Source organism: Amblyraja radiata, chromosome 10 (assembly GCF_010909765.2).
Source record: "Amblyraja radiata isolate CabotCenter1 chromosome 10, sAmbRad1.1.pri, whole genome shotgun sequence".
In the NCBI taxonomy this organism is placed as follows: Eukaryota; Metazoa; Chordata; class Chondrichthyes; order Rajiformes; family Rajidae; genus Amblyraja; species Amblyraja radiata.
In genome coordinates this window covers 49404330-49423105 of record NC_045965.1, presented here as the reverse complement: position 1 = coordinate 49423105, position 18776 = coordinate 49404330, and the positions used below count along the sequence as shown (strand labels likewise).

The 18776-nt window shown below is 41.6% G+C and overlaps 1 protein-coding gene across 2 annotated transcripts in view; it reads left to right on the top strand.

The window, feature by feature from the left end:
• The window catches only part of mknk1 (MAPK interacting serine/threonine kinase 1), a 40958-nt gene extending 23369 nt beyond the window's left edge, over positions 1–17589 (top strand). For both annotated transcript variants that reach the window (XM_033028793.1, XM_033028794.1), the window contains 6 exons: positions 2687–2742; positions 4634–4729; positions 7137–7331; positions 8263–8427; positions 9405–9448; positions 14838–17589. In XM_033028793.1, the coding sequence (XP_032884684.1) occupies positions 2687–2742; positions 4634–4729; positions 7137–7331; positions 8263–8427; positions 9405–9448; positions 14838–15039 (758 nt within the window). In that variant the 3' untranslated portion in view covers positions 15040–17589. The remainder of the gene's footprint in view (positions 1–2686; positions 2743–4633; positions 4730–7136; positions 7332–8262; positions 8428–9404; positions 9449–14837) is intronic.
• Positions 17590–18776: the final 1187 nt, after the last annotated feature.

The window sequence follows — 18776 nt, the reverse complement described above, 5'->3', positions numbered from 1 at the left end:
AAAGTACATTACATAGAGTTGAACACTGACTTCTCATCTTTTGTGCTCAGAGATAGCTGTCTCCAAATCCACTGCTTGGATGTGAATTCCATTCCACTGACTTTAACGATTCCCTGTATACCAAATAGGGGCTGCTTCAACTTACCTTTCAGAATGTACAATGTTTGCCTGAGAAATGTTATTCTTTTTTTCTAGTAGAATTGCAGTAGAAAGAAAATGCAGTAAAATCAGTGAGCAAAATTAGTTCACAGTGAGGAGGGATAAATGCATGCATGCCAAATGTTCCCCCTGAGGGGACAAACAAGCCTACTTGGCACACAAAAATGCTGGAGAAACTCAGCGGGTGCAGCAGCATCTATGGAGCAAAGGAAATAGGTGACGTTTCGGGCTGAAACCCTTCTTCAGACTGATAGGGGGGGGGGGGGGAGAAGGAAGGAAAAAGGGAGGAGGGGGAGCCCGAGGGCGGGGGGATGGGAGGAGACAGCTCGAGGGTTAAGGAAGGGGAGGAGACAGCAAGGGCTAGCAAAATTGGGAGAATTCAATGTTCATGCCAGCTGGACGCAGGCTACCCAGGCGGAATATGAGGTGCTGTTCCTCCAATTTCAGGTGTTGCTCACTCTGGCAATGGAGGAGACCCAGGACAGAGAGGTCGGATTGGGAATGGGAGGGGGAGTTGATGTGCTGAGCCACCGGGAGTTCAGGTAGGTTCTTGCGGACTGAGCGGAGGTGTTCGGCGAAACGATCGCCCAACCTCCGCATAGTCTCACCGATGTGAATCAGCTGGCATCTAGAGCAGCGGATGCAGTAGATGAGGTTGGAGTAGATACAGGTGAACCTTTGTCGCACCTGGAACGACTGGGTCTCCTCCATTGCCAGAGTGAGCAACACCGGAAATTGGAGGAACAGCACCTCATATTCCGCCTGGGAAGCCTGCGTCCGGCGGGCATGAACATTGAATTCTCCCAGTTTTGCTAGCCTTGCTGTCTCCTCCTCTTCCTTAACCCTCGAGCTGTCTCCTCCCATCCCCCCACCCTTGGGCTCCTCCTCCTCCCTTTTTCCTTCCTTCTCCCCCCCCCACCCCCTATCAGTCTGAAGAAGGGTTTCGGCCCGAAACGTCACCTATTTCCTTCGCTCCATAGATGTTGCTGCACCCGCTGAGTTTCTCCAGCATTTTTGTGTACCTTCGATTTTCCAGCATCTGCAGTTCCTTCTTGAACACAAGCCTACTTGGCAGATGGAGAATACAGCTTAATCTGTTTCCTGGCGTATTTGCAGGTATCAGCTTAGTTTGTCTGGTTACGACAGACTGGTTGTGAGCAGGTTGTCAGTGTAATTGCTGAATCTCTTGAGATCCTGCATGACCGTATCATAGTGTCAAAGCTTTAGCAAACAGTATTCCTATGTTGGCAGTGGAGACAGCTAGTCCAGAGGCATGCAGGGGCATGTCTGTCTCAGCTAACGAACCATAGCTTATTGACAAGTGAGCTGGTAAGAGTTGAGATCGTGAACGTGATTCACATTGTCTGATGCTTTATCAAAAATACAGATATTGGGGAAAGATGAAGTGTAAACATTTATTTATACTGATTGCAATACCACACAATGTTTGTAAAGGAGAACTTGTTCATCATTATCTTCAGCTTATGTGGTGAATTGGGGGATGTCATCTACAAAAGAAAACTGAGTTGGAATAGGGAGATGTATGACATGACTTTTGCTTTGAAGCCATTTGATGTTGATAATGCTTTCGTCATCTCTTTGACACCAGATTGAATGTTTTGAAAAAAGTACTTGCGAGAAAATATGCTAATGCATGTGCAAAAGCCAAATGAGACTAAGATGTGGATGCAAAGAACTGCAGATGCTGGTTTACAAAAAAAGACTCTAAGTGCTGGAGTAATTCAGCTGGTCAGGCAGCATCTCTAGAGAACATGGATAGGTGATGTTTCAGATCAGGACCTTTCAGACAAATTGTGTGTGGGTGGCGGGAGGGGGGGGTGGTGGTTGGTGAGAATGAAAACAAAAGTGGAAGAGTGGAGGGGCAGGACAAAGTCTGGCAGGAAATATGTTGATACAGGTGCGGGGGTTGGGGGTTGGGGGGGGGGGGGGTGGTTGAATGGCATATGGTGAAAAAGGCCAGAGGTGTGTAACAAAAGGTTTGAAGAGTTCTGAATTGTGAACCAAGTGGAAGGAATCTAGGTGGAAGGGGAGGGTAGAAATGGGTGCATACTTAACTACTGCCTTAGTTCATTGGCATATAGGAATGAGCAATAAATGCTGTCTTGTCAGTGGTATCCACTTCCCATAAATAAATAATACCCTCTCGTATTATGCGCGATGTTCTCTTCTGGTTCTGGTGACCATTCTTGGGCCAAGTACCTTACTGTTTTTTCCAAACACTTTGTTTTATCCACCCACCCCCATTCCTTTATTGTTCACACCAGGTTTGATTATGCCTGTATATAAACATATTAATTGCTTTGTTTTTCCACAGCACACAGAATTATTTAAAATTATGCAATACCGGAGGTAAATCCAAAATATTGATGAATTTAATTGTAATAATGCAGATTGGTAGCGAATTGCAAGGTTAAGGCCAGATCAGTGCAACATTTAAGATTTCTTAACTGGGTTCCTGAGGTCATATTTTTCTTATATCATCCACTTTTTGTTTATTCTTGTGAAGGTATTGCGCACAGAGATCTGAAGCCAGAGAACATCCTGTGCGAATTTGCAGAACAGGTAAAATGTCTGTTGTACCCGTTTTAAATGTATGACATGGTATCATACTGGATGCGTTTCAAAAAGGTCCATGCTGCACGTTTGGTTTCATCACTGAAAGCTGCTGGAAAGCTGAGCCAGCTGCTTGTGCAGTATTCTCAAATTCATGAATATTCCGCTCCTTGTGACTCATTTTCACAACTGATGTATGCTGAAGATATTGATTAAAGCAAACTGCTTGACCCAATGAGTATCTCCATCCATTTGAGTTTTGCATGTACATAATATGTTTTGGGGGGTGATGTGTTCTGTGGTCTCTTCATTTTTGTCAACCTTGTTTGCTCTGAAGCCAGAGGTAGGAATATGTAAACTTTCATTGATTCACTTATTTTTTATAATGTGACTGAAAGATCTTCAACGATAGATTTTTATATGCACTGTGGGGATCCAAGATCACTCTTTTTATAATTGAGTGAGTACTTGGCCTAATTCTGCTTCTATGTCTTATGGTCTTAAACTGTCTGCTTGGCCTCATGGCTCTCTATGGTAACAAGCTCATTCCTGGGATCATTCTTCTATACTTCTTCTGGACCCTCTCCAGAGCCAGCACATCCTTCCTCAGATATGGTGCCCAAAATTGCTCACAATAGTCCAAATGCAGCATGACCAGAGCCCTATAGTGCCTCAGCATTACATCCCTGCTTTTGTTTACAAGCCCTCTCAAAATAAATGCTAGCATTGCGTTTGCTTTCTTTACTACCGATTCGACTTGCAGATTAACTTTTTGGAAATCCTGCACCAACACTTCCAAGTCCCTTTGCACATCTGATTTCTGTACTCTCTCCCCATTTAGAAAATAATCTATGCCTTTATTCCTACTACCAAAATGGATGACTCCACACTTTGCTATGCTATATTCCATCTGCCACTCTCCCAATTTATCCAAGTTCTTCTGCAGAGTCCCCGCTTTCTCTACACTACCTGCCCCTCCACCTATTTTCGTATCATCCGCAAACATTGCCACTAAGCCTTCAATCCCCTCGTCCAATTCATTAATATACGTGGAGAGCAGCGGCCCCAGCACTGAGGCCTGCGGAACTCCGCTCGTCACCGGCAGCCAACCAGAAAAAGTCTCCTTTATAGCCAGTCTTTGCCTTCTGCCATCCAGCCAACCTGATATCCATGTTAGTATCTGCCCATTGATACCATGGGCTCTCATCTTCCTTAGCAGCCTCCTGTGTGGCATCTTATCAAAGGCTTTCTCTTTGGACCCATTCCTGACCATAGTAATTTTTAGAGATCATTATGAATGCCTCTACAATCACTACAGCTACTCTTTCAAAACCTTGGGGTGTAATCCATCTGGTCCAGGTGACTCATCCACCCTCAAACCCTTCAGCTTCCCAGCTTCTATCACTGATTACAACGCCAATTGGATTCGACCATCTGCAAGCATGTGGCAGCCATTTAATGTCCTCACAAATGCCTGTACTCGCTGTGCCGGCCAGGATGCAGCCTGATCCGCATGTACAATTGATGACTATTCCCACTGTTTGCTCCAGACCGCCTAAGACCAGCCCTTGCAGATAGCCAATAAACAATACCTTGGTGATGCACTCTACAAGGAGCCATGCGATGATGAGACCAGTTTAACCATTTCATGGTTGTGGGAGCATCAGTGGAGGGGTGAACCCTCAACCAGGTTCCTGTTGCAGAATGGGGAGGGTAGTGGTGCTGGTGTGAGATCTCCCTTTTCAGTAGGCTGCGCTGATCTGAGCTAAAATTTGCATCTTTCCTGCTGCTTGAATTTAAAAAAACAAGTCATTCTCAATTCCTTCTAAGAGCGATACCAATTTGACAATTAGATTCGAAGCAGTAAACTGAAACTCTCCTTTTCTCTGCATATTCACAGATATCCCCGGTGAAGATTTGTGACTTTGATCTTGGTAGTGGTGTGAAGTTAAGCAGTGCATGTACGCCTATAACCACTCCTGAGTTGATGACTCCGGTAAGTAAATATGATTACACTTTCTGCTTATAATCTGGCCCTCAGTCTAGAGAGTTTATTGATATTTCTACAGTCATAGTGGCACATTCTCTATAACCTTATAAAGGATTGCAGCATTTTTAAAATAATGTCAAATATTTCCTTGTAAAAGCACTCAAGACTCATTCACATTTGAAACTGGGGAAATGTGTAACATGTATATGCTGTCATCTATTATTAACAATTTGGATGAGCATATTAAGTTAGTCATTTTTGGATGAGCAGAGTTAGTCAGTTTGTAAATAAAACTAAAATAGGTGGTATCGTAGACTGCGAAGAAGGTTATCAAGAATTAGAGTAGGATCTTGATCAGCAAGGTAGATGAGCCGGGAAATGGCAAATGAGTTTCAATTCGGATAAATGGCATTTTGCCAAAACGAGCGTAGGAATTTCACATGGATGGGCCTTTGGGAGTGCTGTAGAAAAGTGCTGGGGAACAAGTACATAATTCCATGATAATGGTGCCGCAGGTGAACAGAGTAGTGAAGAAGGCTTGTGGCATGTTGACCTTCAACAGTGAGTAGAGCATTTTGCATGTTATGTTGCAGTTATGCAAAGCATTGGTGCGGCTGCACCTGGAGTATTGTGCTCAGTTTTGGTCACCCTGCTATAGGAAAGATGCCATTAAAACGGGAAAGAGTGCAGAAAAGATTTATGACCATGTTTTTCCAGAACTGGAGGGACTAAGCTATAGGGAGAGGTTGGGAAAGCTGGGACTTTATTCTTAGGAGTGTAGGAGATGTAGTGGTGATCTTATAAGGGGTATAAAATCATGAGAGGCATAGGGTGAATGCACACTGCTTTTTTCCCAGGTTGGGGAATTGAGAAGGCATAGGTTTAAGGAGAAAGATTGAATAGGAACGTCCAACAACTTTCTCCATTCTGAGGGTTGACAAAAATATGGAACAAACTGGCAAAAGGAGGCTAGTACAATAACAACATTTAAAAGACATTTGAACAAATGCGTCAGTGGGATAGGTATGGGTCACATGCAGGCAAATGGGACTTGCATAGATGGGTATCTTAATCAGCAGGGATGAGTTGGGGTGAAGAGCCTGTTTCTGTGATGTATGACTGATTCGGATTGTATGATTAAATGATGTCTAGTGACTAAGACGAATGATTCTACCACCACACTGAAAATGTTACTATACTCGCTGTCAGAAATGAGATGTGTTCAAGACGATGGTAAAACAAATGGTATCTGTGGCCTCATAGTGAAAAGTAAATGAGACAATGACTTTCAGCAGGGATATGTGTATGTGGAATTGTTATCTGACTGCCCGTCACTGAGAAAAACTTTGCTAGAACAGTATATCAACAAGCGAGTTGCCCTTGAATCGTTGGAATAGTGTGAAATTGCTATCCTAACCAATAAATATGCCAAATATTCGATTCTTGTTCCTTTGAGAACAAATATAATTTCAATATACTGATTGTTAATTCGTTCCAAACAGTTGGTCTTGCTCTGTATGTTTTATACGTGGCATCTCTTTCCTTCACACATAATTAAGAGATGTTTAGAATTGTCTAGGCTGCTTTACTTTTCTGTTCACTTTAATCTTTTTAAATCAGCACTTTCTCTCTTTTTAACTTTTCATACATATTTTGACATTAAATTAACTATTTTAGCTTGCAATTTCTTCTTGGCGTCTGGTGAGGATTCTTCAGTTTAATCGATTAAATCCATTCATCACTGTTCACATGGATCTTAGATTCTCTTTTGAAAAAATTAATCTGCTTTGGGTCTTTCGCAATCTCCACCTGAAACGCTCATAGGATGTGTCTAGGTAGAGGTGTGATGAACAAGTACCACCTTTCATTCACCCACTGATGACTAAACTTAGTTTTGTCATCAGTGGTAACTTTTTCTCAGCTCCTAATCTAAGAGCTTCCAGTAGAAGAATCAGCTTTTTGCCTTGCAGTGGTATTTGGTAAATAGTTCTAAAGTTCATTGAAACAAGGCTATATTTATACTGTTTTCTTTTGAATGCAAAACACATTTTTCTCTCTGAATCCATTCTGTTGAAATGCCCTGCGGTGCTGATTCATGCATGATTGAATTATATTTGCCAAATCTGGGAGAAATTGTATTCTTTTGATAAATCAAATACAGCTCTGTTAAGATATTGGTTTTGCAAACTTTGTTTACAAGATATATTATAAAGTATTAAACAACTTTATATATGATCCTACTTATCCATATGACAAGTGTTTTGGTATTTCAAAAAAAAAAAAAAAATATATATATATATATATATAGTTTCAAGCAGGCAAAATACAAATGTAGTTTGGTTACTGATATTATAAAAATTGATGCTTAATTATTTTGTTGTTTAACTTTTAATGACTACTAATATGTCCCTAGTGTGGTTCTGTGGAATACATGGCTCCTGAAGTGGTTGAGACATTTACAGAGGAAGCATCATTTTATGATAAGCGTTGCGATTTGTGGAGTCTTGGGGTAATTTTGTACATCATGCTGAGTGGAAACCCACCCTTTGTGGGGAATTGTGGAACCGACTGCGGTTGGGACAGAGGAGAGGCCTGTAGGGCTTGTCAGGTAAGGCAATACATTAGATCTGTAGGTGATTATTTGTCAAGTTTGTTAAGAGCAAGGTTTATGTGTAAAAGAAAAAAAAAAATGTTGATGAAGATTGAACCAGGCCATTATTACAGAAAGGGGCTAAAACTGATATTAATGTTTTCCTTTTGGGTTGAATAGTACAGATATCACTGTGTTCCAGTAAGCAATCCCAATGATGGTAATTAGATTAATACCATCATTTAATTATAGTATTTTGTGTTCCCGGAGTTGACCATGATTGAGCTGCATGATGACAGGATATTGTGGCAAATGTCTTTCATTCCCTAAGTCTCCTCATCTTTAGTTAATTCAACAACAACTCTGTACACTCGAGGGCTTTTCCTCGCACCTTCCCCTTGTTGGATACCTCAAAACTATCTTTCTCTCTCCATTTTCTGTTGGCTTGGTTAGAACTGCAGTCTCCTTTCTTCTAATGATACGAGTCCTTGTTTTAACAACACAAAGTTCACAATAGGCTATATTTCCCACCATGTTCTTCACTAGTTTGGAACCTGAGATTCTTGAACAGAGCTCATGTGCAAAGACAAAATATTTCTTGTTATAAATTCATTGGATTGCCCCTATGATTTTCTCAAAGTTTATGCTCACTCAATGTTTTAACCTATCAGCGCTTCCGTCTATTCGGTTTTCAAATTTTGGATGTTTAAGCAAAGAAAAAACAAAACAATATCCCAAGAAAGCATATAAGAAATACATTGAACAGATTCTCTGAAATTATGAAAATTACAGCAACAATATCAGAAATAGTAACAGTTTTAGTAAAATAAAAAATTTAAATCAAACTGAGATTAAATTCTTTGGATGTAGATTCTTGGGTGTTCAAACTTTAAATTATAGCTGGTAGCATATATAATACTGAGATCATAATGATGTTCCTTCCCACCAGAATATATTATTTGAGAGTATACAGGAAGGCAAATATGACTTCCCAGAAAAGGACTGGGCACACATTTCTAATGACGCCAAGGATTTGATTTGCAAGTTGTTGGTTCGTGATGCGAAGGATAGACTCGGTGCAGCACAAGTTCTTCAACATTCATGGGTGCAGGGGGTAAGTATAAAGGAAAAAAAACATTGTGTTGAAAAGAGTTTGCTGACACTGCATTTAACTTTTGCAATCTGGTCAGTAAAATATGCATCGGAGGATTGCATAGTGTTTGATTTCATTGTGATTTTTGGTAACATCACAGTTAAAGACAACTAAAAGGCTAGTAAGTTAACAAATAACCAAGATTTAATGTTTACTATTTCACAAAATGCAAAACCTTTTAATATGTGGGCGATTGTTTGTTGCCGAATGAACACAACACCCTGATCTCGCATAGAAACCACACTTTTCGATAACTTGTAATTTGACATTTAAGAAAGTATGAGTGGTGAGATAATAGTTATACAAGATACCATTGCATTATTTCAACGCAAATAAAAGATCCCCAGTCTTTGGACTAATAATATCCCTCAGTCAACATTACTAGGACAGATGATATGCTGTTTCTGAGACTCAATATGCATTTTGGTTGTCGGCTGTTCTACAGCACTGCAGTAATTAATGGTGGCAAATCACTTTGGCATGTCCTGAGCTTGCGGCAGCTAATACATAAATTCTAGTCTTTTCATCTTTTAGCCATTCCTGTAGTGAAACAAAAAGTCCGTTGCCATTAAAAAGCGTTTAATTTAAAAAAAATCATTTAGTCGTTTTACAATTAAAACATTTGTTGATGTCAGAAAATATTAATGATCATGCGACTACTTTTGATTACTGTGATCATCAATTAATTACTATATTTGTGTTCTACTGTACTTACCCATAAGCTTAACAGAATTTGAGAAACCATCTCAGGCTGTTTTTGGAAGTGTATCTTTTTCATTATTCAGTAGATAAATATACCAAATCTAATATATTTTACCTGTATGATACTAAAATTCTGCACTCAATAGTTCAAGTCTTATTTGTTTTTAAGCTATTTTGAAGAAAGCTTTTGTAAGGAAAACAAATTATTCATCCTCGTTTTATGTATTTCATTGTAGAATGCCCCAGAAAGACGCCTGCCCACACCACAACTTCTGCAGAGGCAAGTAGTGATCTATTCTCTCATTAACTCAGATAGGAATAATCCTCATAGTGCTTTGCACTGCTTCTATCACTTGAACCCACATCCATGGATTCAAAATGTGACCATCATTCAAGTCCGAAATGGCCAGAGCACCGTAAAGTTTCATATAATGTTCTCAGACACAGAGTTTATATAGTTCTATATTGTTAGACGATATGGGATTAAACTACTATTTCATTGCAAACCAAACATTAATGCAGCATTCAATCTACTATTTGAGAAAGATGGAAGCACGGAAGGGGTTACTCCGGTTTCCCAGCAGATGGAGTATTATATCGTAGGCATCGTGCATCGAGCATTCTTGACGGTGTCTTTAACTATACTAATTCCGTTCATGTATATGTTTGTCTTACAATTTTGCTTGCATGCTTTACTTTATTTATGTATTTTATCAAGTGGTTTTGCATTTTCTCAGCCCTCTTATTTAAATTTATCTGTACATATTTCACATAGCATGTAAGCAAAATTACAGTTGTAGTTGTTTGTGGTAATTTTGTCAGTCTTTGTGGTTTTTTTTTGTAAACTAGCATCTGCAGTTCCTTGTGTTTACATCCTGCATGGTTGCTCATTTTCACAAAGTGCTGAAGTAACTCGACATTTCAGGCAGCATCTCTGAAGAACATGAATAGGTGACGATTCAGGTTGGGACCATTCCATCCAGGGACGCAGCCTAACCCACTGAGTTACTCCAGCACTTTGTGTCTTTTTTGGTAAACCACCATCCAAGGTTCCTTGTGTCTACATTTTACTGCTCCACTGCAAAATTTCCTCAAGATATGCCTACTTTGAAGAAGTTCTCCTCCTCTTTCTGACAGGCGTTCTTTGAGAGCCTCTCACTACTCCCTCTCTGTAATTCCTGCTGTTCTCTTGCTCTTCAACCTTATTCTGACCTGCACTTGTGTTTACTCAGTTCAGTTTAGTTTATTGTGATGTGTACATTGAAAAGCTTTTTGTTGCATGTTAACCAGTCAGCAGAAAGACAATACATGATTACAATCAATCCATTTACATTATAACGGAATAACGTTTAGTGCAAGGTAAAGCCAGCTAAGTCCGGTCAAGGATAGTAATGAGGGACATCAAAGAGATACAAGGTACAAGATAGATTTATTCATCACATGTGCCAGATGGCACAGTGAAATGAAATTCCCATACAGCCATACAATAAAAATAAGGGACACAACACACTATAGGGTTTGACATGAAACATCCCCACACAGCAGAATCAAAGTTTCCCACTGTGTGGGAAGGCACCAAAGTCAGTCTCTTCCTCCATTGTTCCCCGTGGTCAGGGCCTCCCCGTGCCCTCCGCAGTTGCAGCTACGGGCGGCCCGATGTTCAGGACCGCTCGCTGGGGTGTTGTAAGTCCGACGTCGGGGCTGCGGGACATCCGCAGCGGCGTGGACACAGAGTCGGCCCCCTCCTACCGGAGTCGGCGGCTTCCAAAGTCCGCAGGCCGCGCCGGGTGGATACTGCTGCTGGAGACCCTCTGCAAGGCGCCCCAGGACTCCACGATGACGGTCAGCGCCTCCCGCGTTGGAAGCTCTCCGCACCAGAGCTCCACGATGTTGGAGCAGCGGCTCAACGCTTCGGAGCTCCAAACGGCGACCCGGGTAGGTATCGCCCGCTCCGCGGTGACTCCAGCCCTGCGCCGCCGCTGTAGCAGCCCCGGTCCGGTTCCCAGTCCCCGGCAGGAAAGGCCGCTCCGATCCAGCTGGTAGGCCGCGAGTTGGGGGGCGAGGACGCGACTCGGAGAAATAGTCGCGTCCCCGCCGGGAAGAGACTGGGAAACGGTTTCCCCCTTACCCTGCCCCCCTCCCCCACATAGAAAAGTTAAAGTTTCCCCCAACAAAAAACTTTAGACTAACTAAAAATGATTTTAAAAAAGATAGAAATAACAGAGGCTGTAGGCAGAGGCTGTGGTTGGTTTTCCCGTGCCGGGAGTCGAAGTAAGGACAGATCTAAAAGGCGTTTAAGAAGATCATAGTTAAAGTAAGAAATGTTGCTGTAGGAATACAGATTTAAGAGTGTGGAGCGATGGTAATGCGAGTCTGTAGATCTGCTTCTGTGGCGGGGCGCCATCTCGCAGTAAGCACTGGCCTTGTGCCATGTGACTTCCAACTCCATTTCAAGGCCTCCCAGTTCAGGCCCAACTTGGGTCTTGGGTACCAGCACACCATCCACTGTTTCTCGCAATAGTTCTCCCTCCGTGCACTGCATTCTCCGCCATACACTGATACCTGCTGACCGGGACAGTGCGTCATTTCATCCTCTACCAGATCCACACCTTCAATCATTGCTTTATCACTTATCTGACCACCACCAAGGATCACAAACTTGCCTGCCTCCTGACCAGACCCTCCACCGACTCTCCTTGACCCAGTCGTGTTCCCGAGGCTTCACCGCTGGATTGCTCCGAAGGCCGTTCCATCACAAGGCCGAGATCCGTGACGCCCTTGCCATCGGAAGAGACAGCGCCGATGTCAGTCTGAGGAAGGGACCTAACCCAAACCGACGCTTATCCATGTTCTCCAGAGATGCTACCTGACCCGCTGAGTTATACCACCACTTTGTATCTTTGTTGGCAACCGTTTAGGCATGCTTCTAATTTACTGAAACGTCCTGGTGTTTAGCACTTCTTCTTTGAAAAATAGCATGTTTAGTTTGAAGATTTTTCGTTGTTGGCAGCCTTTTTCATCAGTCGAAACCTTATATTTAATTCAACTTGGTGTTTAATTCTGCTTGGTTTATCTCCGTACAGCAAGAGGATGTTTTTCATGTCTGGCTTTCATAGGGTACCCCAGCACAATAACTAAATTGTCGTGCTAGCAACCAAAGACCTGGGTTGTTGGTCGAGTGACATGGGTTTGAATCTCCAGAACAGTTGAGAATTTGAATACGTTTGGAATTAATAGCTTGCCAGTATTGGGTTGTTAAAAAAATTGTATCTGGTTCATCAATACCCTTCAAAGCAGCAGCCTATATGTAATTGACTGCAAACTCACTGGTCTGGTTGACTCAGAACTGCCTCATCAGTCTCAGAGACACGAGGAATGGATAATAAGCCTGAATGAATAATAAGAAAGTAGCTATTTGAAATACCAATGATCTTTTTTGGTTTTGCATCATCTTTACCTCAAACTTACTTGCATCTTTTATGGAACTTGTATTTTCTCTGACTCCACACTCATTGTAGCAGATTTCTGATTTTCTGATTGCATAATTGCATAAATGAAAATTGACAGGGCCGTGTAAAAATATTTAATGATAGTAGAACTAATAGGACTTGATGTTTCAATCCCTGTAGCAAATCGGCACTCTTGATATTTGTAGTGGGATTGGAGTGGTGAAAGGTAGGGTAGGTACGTCATCGGGATCATCAGGTGGGCACCCTCCTTCTTTAACGTTTCATTGATAAGCCCACAAAATTTCCAAAGGGCTCAACGGTGATACCTGGCGTCCCAGTTACATCCCCCTCAATTCCATACCCTCCTGTCTTCATCTTGCAGCCCAATTGTGGTCTCTCCTTTTGATCCAAATCCAATTGCTGCTTTTTTCTGTAGAATTTGATAATGATTTGATTGCTTGTTGGAGGGAGCGACCCCTCACCCCCATTTTCTTTAATAGCCTGGTCATAGATGTAGCAACAAATCCCCTGCATCCCACTTCGACAGGGAAAATCTTGGTCTTCCAGCCATTCTGGGAAGCTTCAGTTGCCAGTTCAGAGTACTTGGTCTTTTTCCTCGCATAAGCTTCTTCAACACCATCTTCCCATGGAACTGTCAATTCCACAACGTATGCCAACTTGGCTGTTGTAGACCACAGGACCATGTCTGGCCGGAGTGTTGTAGCCACAATGTCTGGGGGAAACACAAACCTTTTTTCTAAATCCACTTCCATTTTCCAATCCCGAGCAGGCTGCAGAATGCTTGCATCCATTGATGTTATCTGGTGCTCTGGAGGTTGGCCTGCTGGTACAAATGTTGTGAAGTAGACATTTCCTGCCAATGTTGGTGGGGAAGCATTTGTGATCGTTCGCCTCTGTTCAAGGATTGATGACAGCTGTCTGAGAACTTGGTTATGCCGCCAAGTGTAATGAACTTGGCCGAGGCTCATAGTGCATCCTGTTAAAATGTGCCTTAGTGATGCAGGTGCTTGGCAAAGGGAGCAAGCGGGGTCTTCTCCGAACCACTACTTCAGGTTCTGGGGTGATGGTAGAACATCATAAGTGGCTCTGATGACAAAACTTAGCCGAGATCCTTCCATTTGCCAGATGTCACGCCAACTGAGTTTCCTCTTTTCCAGGCTCTCCCAGTTAGTCCATTGGCCCTGCTTGACCATTGAGACGGTCTTGGCGTGTCGCTCTGCCTCCTCCCGTCTTCTCACCTCCTCCACCACGAGCTGTCTTTTCTGCACTGATGTTGCCTTGTGCCATTGAGGAGCTTTTGGGACAAGCCCAAGCCCGGCTCTCCCATGTTGGACTTGGCCAACCACATCCCTGAAATGAAGAGCAGACTTAGCACTCTGAATGGCTTCAGATGGGGTCCACTTCCTCCCCGTTGCTACACGGGGGGCCGCTGTTCGAATAACAGTATCTTCAGATTCAGTGAAGGTCATGACCAACCTTGCTTTAGTGCATTTGAACTCTTCCACAAGTCCTGCAATGGGTAATTCCAATTTGCCACTCCCGTACAGTCCGACAGCACTTAAGCATCGCGGAAGTCCAAGCCACTGCATCACATGTCTGCTGATCTTTCTTTCCAGATTTTCCACTTTGTTGATAGGGATTTCATACATAGTTAAAGGCCACATGATTCTTGGTAGTATTCCAAATTGGAAGCACCACAGCTTGAGTTTTCTGGTAGCAAGGTCTTGTTGATGAGAGCTATGTGCATGATGGTATCCTTTTTCAGTTGTTCAAACTGCTTGGTGTCCTTGAGCTTTGCATCATACCATCGGCCCAAACTCTTCACTGGCATTTCTGAAAAAGTTGGAACAGGTATTCCGTCAATATGAAATCTTTGATCCTTGACTTGATCTTTAACAATGGAGATGCTTCTGCACTTGCTGGGTTTAATCTTCATCCTTGCCCATGTGATGTTTTGATGAAGTTTTTCCAGAAGTCTCTTGGTGCAGGGGATAGTTGTTGTTAGTGTTGTTATATCGTCCATATAGGCTCGTAAAAATATCTTATGATAGGATAATATTCCTAACATCATTTGTGTAGTAATATCCTTTAATCAATAAAGCTTTTACTTGCGTGTGTTAAGATCACATAGTGCAACTGTAACAGTATTGTGCAATAATCTATGGACAGTTTTAAGTGACTGGCTTGTTTCTTCCCTAGGAATAACAGCACAAAGGACCTGACTCATTTTGCTGCAGAAGCCATTGCCTTCAACAGGCAACTCTCACAGCAGGATGAGGAGATGCAAGGAGAGCAGGAAGTCATCATCAAGACTGTTTGTTCCATGCGACTTTCTCCACCCTCCAGTTCCAGACTTGCTAAACGCAGGGCCGAAACACAGGCTGCAAAATCTCCCCCATAAGTTATCCGCAAGAGGAATAAGTGTCAGTGATGGTGCTTCTTAACGGATATGAATTATTTTAAATCTAATATAGAGCTGGCATATACTTGCGTACCTCGTACAGGAATCAAAATCATGCTTGTGTTAGAATGGGATTTCATCCAGGGATTGTTGTACTTCATTTTGTGAAAATGTTTATTTAAGCAGAACAATAATGCACAGTCTGTAACACTTCAGTTAATTTTAATATTTTTATATGAAGTACCCTTGTGTGAATATATTTTTAAACTGCGTGCAGAGTCTTACAAAAGAGGATTATAATATATTTATTTTTTATCTTGGCATTTGCATCACTTTGAAATATTTTGTATTTTAAGTTTGCATAATATGTATACATATACATGCTAATTCAGAAAGAAGGAGTGAAGTATGTACATTATCACAAAGAAGAAGTCAACTCTTCAGTTTAGTGTGAAGTACACACTTGCATTATTGAAGCTCATCACATTTAACTGAACAAAAGACTGCAGGTTAATAGATCTAATAATGTGATTACAATTTAATAACTTACCTTTGTTGTGAGGGATTGGAAGTATTGCTGAGATAGCACAAGGATTTTATGATACTTTATTTTGAGTTAAACGTGCAGTTCTGGTTTGTAAAGGTTGTACAGGCCTTTTTGATGCTGTGTAGATTTGCAAGGTTGATTTTCATGATGAGGAGATTGACCTATGAAAATAGATTTGATAAGAAAGCCCTATATACACAAAGGATTTGGAAGAATGAGAGATGGCCTCAGTTAAGACATGCTAGATCATGAGAGGGATTGGGATTCTGAGAGACCGTTTAGTTTAGCAGTAGGATTCAGAACAAGAGTGCAGAATCTCAGGCTAATTGGTCTGCCTTCAATGGATGGAAAATTTATTTTGGTCAGATGGTCATGAATCTCTAAAATTCTCTACCTCATGGAGCTGTGCATGCTCAGTCACGTGAGTATTTTCAAGGCTGATATCAATAGAAGTTTAGACAGGAATTATTGTTATGGAGAATGAGTAGCAAAGTAGCTGGAAGCATGTAATCTTAAGAACAAGCTTCTTCTTGCGTATGGCGTGCACAGCCTAAAGTTGTAGGACAACTTGTTCTATTTGATCTTACTTGATTGTGCACGCCAGGTTGATTGCATTCGTCGAAACAGGGCGGACCACGTGAAGGTTGCAATCTCCCACCCCAGGAAGAACAAGCTGCTTCTGTTTCTTGTATCAGGAATTCCTCACACCTTTCTTTCATCCCATCCCTAGTGAAATAAATAACAGCATGGCTGAAATCACAATTTGGGCGTAGAAGCCAATGAGTTACTATTTTGAAGCAACCCTCTCACACTTGATTGATCTGATGAACAAAAGTGTAAGGATCGCCACAAAATCGCCTATTGAGATTAAAGACTAAAAGCATCTTTTGTATTAAAATGTACCTAATGCTTTTCTAATAAAATATCAATTCAAACATTTTTTAAATAGAGAAATTAATTCATTAATATTGGAAGAATAGCTCTCAGTCCTGCATTTAGAGTTATTTTTCTTTCTAAATGCTAAGGGATATGGGATGCCTGAGCTCTTGCCAACTGAGTAGATTTGGAGAATAGGTCCTTTAACATATCTTGTACCTACAGCAAAACATTTTTCTGCAGATATTCCTGTAGAAATGCACCCCACAAATTATACTTTAAGGCAGACATACTGACTGGAAGTGCTTGGATACATTTCCCGAACTGTATGATTGTGAAAGGAAACCTGCATTTTTTCAATTTAATCTAAGAAACATAATTTTCCATTGTAAACTTCCAAACAGGAATATTGCATAACCCAATTTCTCAACATTCAGTGTAGGAAAGAACTGCAGATGCTGGTTTATATCAAAGAGGGTCTGAAGAAGGGTCTCGACCCGAAACGTCACCCATTCCTTCGCTCCAGAGATGCTGCCTGTCCCGCTGAGTTACTCCAGCATTTTGTGTCTATCTTCTCAACATTCATACCTTCAAAAGACAAAGTTAATTTCCTATAAAAGCAGCATCAAAATTCTTATTTTACTCTGTTATGGTTGCACGTCTATGCTTCACAATTCCTAATTTCTCTCTCCATAAATTATAGTCCACCTCTGACTTTCTGTTGAAGCCTCGCTTACAGCTCAGTGCCAAATAATGACTTTTACAGCACATGCTTCATCAAAGTAGTGTGAGGAGATCTTCCAGGAATAGAATGCAGAGAAGGATGCCTTTCATTGATATTTGGCATTGATTGATCTTCATCTGAGTGCTGGGTGATTTACATAACCCTCTTCACGCTTCCATCTCATTCAAGTTGTTGATGGAAAACCTGCCTTAATATTTCACAACTAATCAAATCAAAGATTTAATTACATGGCCTGATTGCTTTCAAGTATATTCAACAAATAAAATGGCAATAAAGATTCCAGATAAGAGGATTCATCTAATAAAACCTTCCCAGTCATTTCAATTCCAATTTTCATGGAATGTTATCTTCTTGAATGCTTGAAATAAAAGATTCCACTGGAGAAATACTGTCATCGTGAGATATGTATTTATGTCTGTATTGATGTCCAAAGGTGTGATTGTCCAGTTGAGGCAGTGTTAGAAAAAAAGGTAGAGTCGCAAGTGTTCCAATCATAATTAATTTGTTGACACAATGAACTGCGGTATTGGAGGAACTCAACAGTTCAGGCAGCATCTCTGGAGGACATGGATGGGCTATATTTGAGTTGGGACCCCTCTTCAGACTGATTGTTGTGCGAGAGAAAAAACAGGAAAAGATGGGGGCAATACAAAGTAGAACACAAAGTGCCGCAGTACTTTTCCTCACCTGTATCCACCTTGCCAGGCTCTGCCCAGAACCCATCTCTTTTCCAGCATTTTCTCCCCCACTACAATCTGAGGAAAGGTCCCGACGCAAAACGTCACCTATCCATATCCTCCAGAGATGCTGCCTGACCTGCTGAGTTCCTCCAGCACTTTGTGTCTCATCATGATTAATTTGTCAGGTCATAGAATTACTGCACTTTTTCTGGGTAGAGGGTGAGCTCACTGATGAAGAGAGTTCATCTGATACCTGTAAATATTTTGTCTGCCTCTGGTGACTTCCCAGTAGCTTCTGGCTCAGAGGGCTTGCTTTCTCTGCTCCACTGATCTAGAAGGACCATCTGTCACGGTTATTGAAATGGATGCATGCGCCCTATTCACTGCCTCTCTTCTGGCCATTTGAATGTAGTTTAGTCAATAGCACCAATGTTGGCAACAGTTCTGTGGTGTAGCCCTTTAAAAGGTTGGTGTCTTTACATGAACTGATACTAGAGAGTGTGAACATTTCACTAAATTAAAAGAGTAATTGGGATGTGCTCAGTTTTCCACTTAAGGAATCATTGGGCACTGCATATGAGCCTAGACTTTTTCATCACAATTGCAATTCAAAACCTTATCTGAGCTGCACTGACATGAATGGTTATGGGTTAACCAGACTATGAGACTTGTGCTCCCATTTTAGAGCAATCCAATATCTAGGCAAGGGTATTTAAGATGCTATTTTCAGTGCCCCAGTATGTTCAAGAAAATTGCTTGTGTTTTCATGTTTCCATGATGTCCAATTTCGTGCCTCATCCATCATTGTGTCTTTCTGTTTAGTACTTTACTGTTCTATAGATCTCTCCCATTTGTACCACATAGTCCTTGCACCACTGAGCCAATTTAT